The sequence below is a fragment of the Littorina saxatilis genome, linkage group LG2 (assembly GCF_037325665.1).
Source record: "Littorina saxatilis isolate snail1 linkage group LG2, US_GU_Lsax_2.0, whole genome shotgun sequence".
Lineage (NCBI taxonomy): Eukaryota > Metazoa > Mollusca > Gastropoda > Littorinimorpha > Littorinidae > Littorina > Littorina saxatilis.
Window position 1 is genome coordinate 18,717,494 of NC_090246.1, and position 10,000 is coordinate 18,727,493.

The following is a 10,000-nucleotide window of genomic DNA, read 5'->3' on the forward strand; positions in this document are numbered from 1 at the left end:
GTGATGTTGATAGCAAGACATGCAGTAAGTGTATGTTTGTATGTATGTGTGTGTGCGTGTGTGTGTGTGTGTGTGTGTGTATGTGTGTGTGTGTGTGTGTGTGTGTGTGTGTTTGTCTGTGTGTTTTGTATGTTTGTGTGTGTGTGTGTGTGTGTGTCTAGGCAGCCAGGATAGCAAAACTTGCAGTGACTATCCTCAACAAACACTAGCTAAAGAATGTTAGTAGTAGTCACTTTTACAATGAGTTTAAACTATTTCATTTGAGATATTTATTAAACAACGTAATGGGTTACCGTACTGACACTTAAAGCGAAGATTGAGCACCAATTCACAGGGGATGACCATGCAGACAAAAAAAAATCCCTAGATTAAACAACGTAGGGGATGACCAAACTGACACTTTAATCCCAGATTGACCAACGTAGGAGATAACTAAACTGCCATCTCTGCCGTTAAAGGCAGTCCTCTTGGCTATCTAAAATGGGTGCAAAATTTTGGTAAACCCCAAATCGGCTTGGAACGTTTAAATCAAATGACACAGTAAAATATGTTGTACAAAGGGTACACAAATGGTTGCAATACTTTTTTTGCCGAGTTGATAATGTGATTAAAAAAACACCCACATTGAAGATCGTTGAACTGATTTGTGTGCGTTTGTTATTTAGAACTGGAAACAGGAGAGGACTGCAACGCAGATGCCTCTCAGTGCAAGACCAACACAGTTTGTGACGGTGCTGATGGTAGCAAGACATGCAGTAAGTGTGTGTGTGTGTGTGTGTGTGTTTGAATCAATTGACACGTAAATATAATTATGTTGTACAAAGGGTACAAAAACGGTTGCAATAATTTTTTGGCTGAGTTGATAATATGATTTAAAAACCCTCACATTGAAGATCGTTGAACTGATTTGTGTGCGTTTGTTATTTAGAACTGGAAACAGGAGAGGACTGCAACGCAGATGCCTCTCAGTGCAAGACCAACACAGTTTGTGACGGTGCTGATGGTAGCAAGACATGCAGTAAGTGTGTGTGTGTGTATGTGTGTGTGTGTGTGTTTGAATCAATTAACACGTAAATATAATTATGTTGTACAAAGGGTACAAAAACGGTTGCAATGCTTTTTTGGCTGAGTTGATAATATGATTTAAAAACCCTCACATTGAAGATCGTTGAACTGATTTGTGTGCGTTTGTTATTTAGAACTGAAAACAGGTGAGGACTGCAACGCAGATGCCTCTCAGTGCAAGACCAACACAGTTTGTGAGGGTGATGTTGATAGCAAGACATGCAGTAAGTGTATGTTTGTATGTATGTGTGTGTGCGTGTGTGTAAGTATGTGTGTGTGTGTGTGTGTGTGGGTGTGTGTGTGTGTTACGGCTGGAATTTTCGTGTGTATGTCTGTATGTATATTTACTCCTATCAGAAATTGTGCGTGCTTCTCTCTGTTTACTACCTAGTCTTCCCACACACACACAACACTCCAACCAGGCACAAAGACAAGAACATGGTTACGGCCCTTTGCCCCTGTTCCTCTATTGAAATATTCAATTAACACACATAAACATATTATTTCCCATGCATTCTACAAATCACTCTCACTCAACATAAAAGTTTCTATTTCTGTCAATATACAGAAATCTAGCTGCACAGAAATACACACATGTTACTTTCTCATGCAGTCTATAAATCACGTGCACACACGTAGAACACTTCAAGCTTTGTTCTGTGGGAGCCTGTCTGCCCCACTACACACGAAGTCATTGTCTCAGGCAATACTTCTGTCAATTGTCATTTCTGTTACACACAGATAAAAAGTCACGAACGCTCTACGTCTCGTGTTTGTTAACTTGGGGAACTTATCTCCACACAGCTCTCTCGCCGGTTACGTCTTTCCAGTCGTACTCACACACTACAGTGATACGCCCTGGTCCACACCACCCACGCAAACTGTCTTCGCGTGGTGGAATGGGACGGGGTCCCCGTTCTGCAGCGCTTCACGCTGACTCCCTCCTGCGCCCCCGAAACTCACGGCTCAGGACGCAAAGGCGGAACCTCCCGTCTCGTCTCCCCACTTCCGCGGCTACCCACTCAGCCCGGGATGCTAAAATACAAAAGTTTAAACTACCATAAGTCTCCATACCTGAATAAACTTTTCTACTCAATAATACGGACATTCTTTATCACTACCGTCAACTAACTTATGCGGTTACAGTATATACACCCGCTTACTCATAAGCGACTTCATTTCCGAAAAACATGTAAACATTCTCTTTTCAACAATGGCTGACATCAGCGCACGCTTTTCATCCAATTCACACCTGACTCTCCCGGTCATTTCTCAAGTCAATATTTCCGAGCCAAATAATATCTCCGAGCAAAATACAATTCAATAAATACCTGTAAACACAGCAGTTGAATCCTACGATTCAATTCCGCGGCACGAGTCGTACCAACCGACCTCCAGCGCCCGGTGAGAAACTTTACCAAAAAGAGACCCGTCTTCTCCCTTCAACGGTCTGTAAAGCTCTGCTTGTCTACGGTCTATAAAACGCGACCTCAGTTAATACTCTTCTCTGATTGGTCACATCTCACACATGACAGCACTGCACTGCACGAGTGATATTTTACTGTGCGGTGCCTACTCAAAGTTTGTGGCCCATGAAATTTATACACCTGCGTCACATAACTCCAATACAAAATTATGTACAAATCCATTTGTCACAGTGTGTGTGTGTGTGTGTGTGTGTGTGTGTGTGTGTGTGTGTGTGTGTGTGTGTGTGTGTGTGTGTTTGTATGTTTGTGTGTGTGTGTGTGTGTCTAGGCAGCCAGGATAGCAAGACTTGCAGTGACTATCCTCAACAAACACTAGCGAAAGAATGTTAGTAGTAGTCACTTTTACAATGAATTTAAACTATTTCATTTGAGATATTTATTAAACAACGTAATGGGTTACCGTACTGACACTTAAAGCGAAGATTGAGCACCAATTCACAGGGGATGACCATGCAGACAAAAAAAAATCCCTAGATTAAACAACGTAGGGGATGACCAAACTGACACTTTAATCCCAGATTGACCAACGTAGGAGATAACTAAACTGCCATCTCTGCCGTTAAAGGCAGTCCTCTTGGCTATCTAAAATGGGTGCAAAATTTTGGTAAACCCCAAATCGGCTTGAAACGTTTAAATCAAATGACACAGAAAGATATGTTGTACAAAGGGTACACAAATGGTTGCTATACTTTTTTTGCGGAGTTGATAATGTGATTAAAAACACCCAGATTGAAGATCGTTGAACTGATTTGTGTGCGTGTGTTATTTAGAACTGGAATTAGGAGAGGACTGCAACGCAGATGTCTCTCAGTGCAAGACCAACACAGTTTGTGACAGTGCTGATGGTAGCAAGACATGCAGTAAGTGTGTGTGTGTATGTATGTGTGTGTGTGTGTGTGTGTGTTTGAATCAAATGACACGTAAATATAATTATGTTGTACAAAGGGTACAAAAACGGTTGCAATACTTTTTTGGGCTGAGTTGATAATATGATTTAAAAACCCTCACATTGAAGATCGTTGAACTGATTTGTGTGCGTTTGTTATTTTAGAACTGAAAACAGGGAACAGACTACTTCCAATTCAGTAGGGGGGCGACTATCCTCAACCCGGCGGGTCCCCAGGTGGCGGATAGGGGAACGGCCCCCAGATATGGGGGCCAGCTGCGAATATAGAATAAGCAGTCCCGGACCAACTAGCGGTGTCTCTACCAGGACGGGGTGGGTTGGCAGATGGCACTGACTACCCTATAAATGCCCTACGTGTCCGATGACGGTTACACCATGCGGGTAAGAGCCGCATTAAAAGCTCTAGCCCCGGGGTGGGACCCCCGGTAAGAAATCCCCCATGCGTTCCCAGGGTTAGGTTTTTGAGCCAGGAACTAAGGGCGGGGTAACCCCGAAAGAAACCTAAGGGCTGAAGTCGGAGGATCTGGGCCAATAGGCGTACCTTAACCAACCACAGATCCACGCAAAAACGCAAAATGAACAGCGAACGACAAGAAGAAGAAAACAGGTGAGGACTGCAACGCAGATGCCTCTCAGTGCAAGACCAACACAGTTTGTGAGGGTGATGTTAATAGCAAGACATGCAGTAAGTGTATGTTTGTATGTATGTGTGTGTGCGTGTGTGTGTGTGTGTATGTGTGTGTGTGTGTGTGAGTGTGTGAGTGTATGTGTGTGTGTGTGTTTGTGTGTGTGTTTTGCATGTTGGTGTGTGTGTGTGTCTAGGCAGCCAGGATAGCAAGACTTGCAGTGACTATCCTCAACAAACACTAGCTAAAGAATGTTAGTAGTAGTCACTTTTACAATGAGTTTAAAATATTTCATTTGAGATATTTATTAAACAACGTAATGGGTTACCGTACTGACACTTAAAGCGAAGATTGAGCACCAATTCACAGGGGATGACCATGCAGACAAAAAAAATCCCTAGATTAAACAACGTAGGGGATGACCAAACTGACGCTTTAATCCCAGATTGACCAACGTAGGGGATAACTAAACTGCCATCTCTGCCGTTAAAGGTAGTCCTCTTAGCTATCTTAAATGGGTGCAAAATTTCGGTAAACCCCAAATCGGCTTGAAACGTTTAAATCAAATGACACAGAAAGATATGTTGTACAAAGGGTACACAAATGGTTGCTATACTTTTTTTGCGGAGTTGATAGTGTGATTAAAAACACCCAGATTGAAGATCGTTGAACTGATTTGTGTGCGTTTGTTATTTAGAACTGGAAACAGGAGAGGACTGCAACGCAGATGCCTCTCAGTGCAAGACCAACACAGTTTGTGACGGTGCTGATGGTAGCAAGACATGCAGTAAGTGTGTGTGTGTATGTGTGTGTGTGTGTGTGCGTTTAAATCAAATGACACAGAAAGATATATTGTACAAAGGGTACACAAATGGTTGCAATACTTTTTTGGCCGAGTTGATAATATGACTTAAAAACACCGACATTGAAGATTGTTGAACTGATTTGTGTGCGTTTGTTATTTAGAACTGGAAACAGGAGAGGACTGCAACGCAGATGCCTCTCAGTGCAAGACCAACACAGTTTGTGAGGGTGATGTTGGTAGCGAGACATGCAGTAAGTGTATGTGTGTATGTAGGTGTGTGTGTTTGTGTATGTGTGTGTGTGTGTGTTTGTTTGTGTGTGTGTGTTTGTGTGTGTGTTTTGTTTGTTTGTTTGTGTGTGTGTGTATGTGTGTGTGTGTGTGTGTGTGTGTTTTGTATGTTTGTGTGTGTGTGTGTGTGTCTCTAGGCAGCCAGGATAGCAAGACTTGCAGTGACTATCCTCAACAAACACTAGCTAAAGAATGCTAGTAGTAGTCACTTTTAGAATAAGCTTAAACTATTTCATAATTTATGAGATATTTATTAAACGACGTAATGGGTGACCGTACTGACACTTAAAGCAAAGATTGAGCACCATACATAGGGGATGACCATTCTGAAAAAAATAATCCCACAGATTACGAAACGTAGGGGATGACCAAACTGACACTTTAATCCCAGATTGACCAACGTGGGGGTTAACTAAACTGCCATCTCTGCCGTTAAAATGCATTCCACTTGGCTATCTAAAATATGTACGAAAATGGGTGCAAAACTTCGGTACCCCCCAAATCGGCTTGGAACGTTTAAATCAAATGACACAGAAAGATATATTGTACAAAGGGTACACAAATGGTTGCTATACTTTTTTTGCGGAGTTGATAATGTGATTAAAAACACCCAGATTGAAGATCTTTGAACTGATTTGTGTGCGTGTGTTATTTAGAACTGGAAACAGGAGAGGACTGCAACGCAGATGTCTCTCAGTGCAAGACCAACACAGTTTGTGACGGTGCTGATGGTAGCAAGACATGCAGTAAGTGTGTGTGTGTGTATGTGTGCGTGTGTGTGTGTGTGTGTGTGTGTGTGTTTGAATCAAATGACACGTAAATATAATTATGTTGTACAAAGGGTACAAAAACGGTTGCAATAATTTTTTGGCTGAGTTGATAATATGATTTAAAAACCCTCACATTGAAGATCGTTGAACTGACTTGTGTGCGTTTGTTATTTAGAACTGAAAACAGGTGAGGACTGCAACGCAGATGCCTCTCAGTGCAAGACCAACACAGTTTGTGAGGGTGGTGATGTTGATAGCAAGACATGCAGTAAGTGTATGTTTGTATGTATGTGTGTGTGCGTGTGTGTGTGTGTGTATGTGTGTGTGTGTGTGTGTGTGTGTGTGTGTGTATGTGTGTGTGTGAGTGTAGCCCTGTTTCTGAGAAGTTTGTTTTTGAACTTATCTCAAAATGTGCTCCAAAATCCTGCACACTTGACCCCATTCCCACGTCACTCATGAAAACTTGCCTGGATTTTCTTGTTCCTGTTGTAACGAGAATCTTAAACCTTTCTCTTCAGTCTGGGTCTGTGCCTGCACAGTTTAAAGAGGCAGTCATAACACCACTTCTAAAAAAGCCAGGCCTAGACACGGAGTGCTTAAAGAACTATAGACCCATTTCAAACTTACCCTTTCTGACCAAGCTGTTAGAAAAGTGTGTGCTAGCGCAGCTCCAAGAACATCTGCTGAGTAATGATCTTTTGGACGTCCATCAGTCCGCATACAAGAAAAATCATAGCACAGAAACCGCTCTTCTTTACGTAACTGACAAGCTGCTGACCAGTGCTGACAACAAGGAAGTGACTGTGCTCGCACTCTTGGACCTCTCGGCAGCATTTGACACCATCGACCACGACGTCCTCCTAAAGAGACTACAGTTCACGTTTGGAATTGCCGACAAAGCCTTCCAGTGGTTCGTGTCATATCTCTCTGAACGCTTTCAAAGAGTACAAATAGGTCAAAAAGAATCATCCCCTGTTCCCCTGAAGCACGGAGTACCTCAGGGCTCTGTTCTAGGCCCGGTTCTGTTTACACTATACACACAGGACCTATCTGACGTCATCTCGAGGCATGGCTGCGAACACCACAAGTATGCCGACGACACCCAAATAGAGGATTCTGCTCCCCCCAGTGATTTTCCAAAAGTGGTTAAAAACACTGAGCGCTGCATTGAGTCAGTTAAAGACTGGATGATAGACAATAAACTCAAGCTGAATGACTCAAAAACTGAGGTGATGCTGTCAGGCTCAAGGCATGCTTTAAATCAGATTGACTGTACTTCCCTGACAATAGGCGACACTCAGATTGTCTCCCAAACCGCTGTTAAGGACCTAGGCGTGTACCTGGACTCTGCTCTGACAATGCAAAAACACATTAGTTTTGTTTGTAAATGTGCCTTTTTTGAGTTGCGCAAGATTTCCTCTGTCAGATCATTCCTGACACTCCAAGCCACTGTTCAACTTGTCTCCTCTCTGATCCTGAGTCGACTTGACTACTGCAACTCATTGCTTTATCGGCCTCCCCACTGAAGAACTTGATCGCTTACAGAGAGTCCAGAACAGTGCTGCAAGGCTCATTCTGCAGAAGTCTAAGAAAGACCATGTCACTCCCCTACTTACCACCCTTCACTGGCTTCCTATGAAGTATAGAATCGAGTACAAGCTGGCTCTGTTAGGGTACCGCTGTTTTGAGAAATCACTTCCCCCCTATTTGTCCCATTCCCTCAGTATCTACGAGCCATCCCGTTCTCTCAGATCCTCCTCTGAAAAACTCCTTCGCATCCCCAAAACCAGGACCAAGACCTTTGGTGAAAGAACCTTTAGGTACCAGATTCCGACCGTCTGGAACTCGCTTCCAAGTTCTATCCGTGACTCCAGCAGCCTTTCCTCCTTCAAAACACAACTCAAAACATACCTGTTTCGTAAAGCCTTTGCTTAGCCTGAGTAGACTCTCCACAACTCTATTTTGTTTTGGAACTCTCTACCCTGTATGTGCTTTATGGTCTATTTGTCAATGGTATCTGTGTGTGTGCGCGTGCGTGCGTGTGTGTGTGTGTGTGTGTGTGTGTGTGTGTGTGTGTGTGTGTGTGTGTGTGTGTGTGTGTGTGTACTTTTAACATTGTACGCTAAGTTTTGCTTAGTGCTTGGGATCTTGGTGTTATGTCTCAGTTAAATGTATGCTTTGTATGCTTGTTGATTTGTGCTAGTTTATTCTATAATGAATTTGTAAAGCGCCTGGAGCCAATTGATGGGACTCGCGCTATAGAAAAGTTATTTATTATTATTATTATTATTATTATGTGTGTGTGTGTGTGTTTGTGTGTGTGTTTTGTATGTTTGTGTGTGTGTGTGTGTGTGTCTAGGCAGCCAGGATAGCAAGACTTGCAGTGACTATCCTCAACAAACACTAGCTAAAGAATGTTAGTAGTAGTCACTTTTACAATGAGTTTAAACTATTTCATTTGAGATATTTATTAAACAACGTAATGGGTTACCGTACTGACACTTAAAGCGAAGATTGAGCACCAATTCACAGGGGATGACCATGCAGACAAAAAAAATCCCTAGATTAAACAACATAGGGGATGACCAAACTGACGCTTTAATCCCAGATTGACCAACGTAGGAGATAACTAAACTGCCATCTCTGCCGTTAAAGGTATTCCTCTTGGCTATCTTAAATGGGTGCAAAATTTCGGTAAACCCCAAATCGGCTTGAAACATTTAAATCAAATGACACAGAAAGATATGTTGTACAAAGGGTACACAAATGGTTGCTATACTTTTTTTGCGGAGTTGATAATGTGATTAAAAACACCCAGATTGAAGATCGTTGAACTGATTTGTGTGCGTTTGTTATTTAGAACTGGAAACAGGAGAGGACTGCAACGCAGATGCCTCTCAGTGCAAGACCAACACAGTTTGTGACGGTGCTGATGGTAGCAAGACATGCAGTAAGTGTGTGTGTGTGTATGTGTGTGTGTGTGTGTGTTTGAATCAATTGACACGTAAATATAATTATGTTGTACAAAGGGTACAAAAACGGTTGCAATAATTTTTTGGCTGAGTTGATAATATGATTTAAAAACCCTCACATTGAAGATCGTTGAACTGATTTGTGTGCGTTTGTTATTTAGAACTGGAAACAGGAGAGGACTGCAACGCAGATGCCTCTCAGTGCAAGACCAACACAGTTTGTGACGGTGCTGATGGTAGCAAGACATGCAGTAAGTGTGTGTGTGTGTATGTGTGTGTGTGTGTGTGTGTTTGAATCAATTAACACGTAAATATAATTATGTTGTACAAAGGGTACAAAAACGGTTGCAATACTTTTTTGGCTGAGTTGATAATATGATTTAAAAATCCTCACATTGAAGATCGTTGAACTGATTTGTGTGCGTTTGTTATTTAGAACTGAAAACAGGTGAGGACTGCAACGCAGATGCCTCTCAGTGCAAGACCAACACAGTTTGTGAGGGTGATGTTGATAGCAAGACATGCAGTAAGTGTATGTTTGTATGTATGTGTGTGTGTGTTTTGTATGTTTGTGTGTGTGTGTGTGTGTGTATGTGTGTGTGTGTATATGTGTGTGTGTGTGTGTGTGTGTGTTTGTGTGTGTGTTTTGTATGTTTGTGTGTGTGTGTGTGTGTGTCTAGGCAGCCAGGATAGCAAAACTTGCAGTGACTATCCTCAACAAACACTAGCTAAAGAATGTTAGTAGTAGTCACTTTTACAATGAGTTTAAACTATTTCATTTGAGATATTTATTAAACAACGTAATGGGTTACCGTACTGACACTTAAAGCGAAGATTGAGCACCAATTCACAGGGGATGACCATGCAGACAAAAAAAAATCCCTAGATTAAACAACGTAGGGGATGACCAAACTGACACTTTAATCCCAGATTGACCAACGTAGGAGATAACTAAACTGCCATCTCTGCCGTTAAAGGTATTCCTCTTGGCTATCTTAAATGGGTGCAAAATTTCGGTAAACCCCAAATCGGCTTGAAACATTTAAATCAAATGACACAGAAAGATATGTTGTACAAAGG

The 10,000-nt window shown here is 42.1% G+C and overlaps 2 protein-coding genes across 2 annotated transcripts in view; both read left to right on the top strand.

Annotated features, from left to right (window-relative positions):
• The window catches only part of LOC138952224 (cell death abnormality protein 1-like), a 15,833-nt gene extending 14,661 nt beyond the window's left edge, over nucleotides 1-1,172 (top strand). Inside the window, exons 24-27 of the mRNA XM_070323841.1 lie at nucleotides 1-24; nucleotides 666-755; nucleotides 929-1,018; nucleotides 1,165-1,172. The exon at nucleotides 1-24 is cut by the window's left edge and continues 66 nt beyond it. Of these exons, the coding sequence (XP_070179942.1) occupies nucleotides 1-24; nucleotides 666-755; nucleotides 929-1,018; nucleotides 1,165-1,172 (212 nt within the window). The remainder of the gene's footprint in view (nucleotides 25-665; nucleotides 756-928; nucleotides 1,019-1,164) is intronic.
• A 1,771-nt stretch (nucleotides 1,173-2,943) lies between these two features.
• LOC138952231 (neurogenic locus notch homolog protein 1-like) overlaps nucleotides 2,944-10,000 on the top strand; it is a 32,252-nt gene continuing 25,195 nt past the window's right edge. The window contains exons 1-9 of the mRNA XM_070323851.1: nucleotides 2,944-2,953; nucleotides 3,323-3,412; nucleotides 4,783-4,872; nucleotides 5,052-5,141; nucleotides 5,835-5,924; nucleotides 6,124-6,216; nucleotides 8,809-8,898; nucleotides 9,082-9,171; nucleotides 9,357-9,446. Coding sequence (XP_070179952.1) covers nucleotides 2,944-2,953; nucleotides 3,323-3,412; nucleotides 4,783-4,872; nucleotides 5,052-5,141; nucleotides 5,835-5,924; nucleotides 6,124-6,216; nucleotides 8,809-8,898; nucleotides 9,082-9,171; nucleotides 9,357-9,446 — 733 coding nt within the window. The remainder of the gene's footprint in view (nucleotides 2,954-3,322; nucleotides 3,413-4,782; nucleotides 4,873-5,051; nucleotides 5,142-5,834; nucleotides 5,925-6,123; nucleotides 6,217-8,808; nucleotides 8,899-9,081; nucleotides 9,172-9,356; nucleotides 9,447-10,000) is intronic.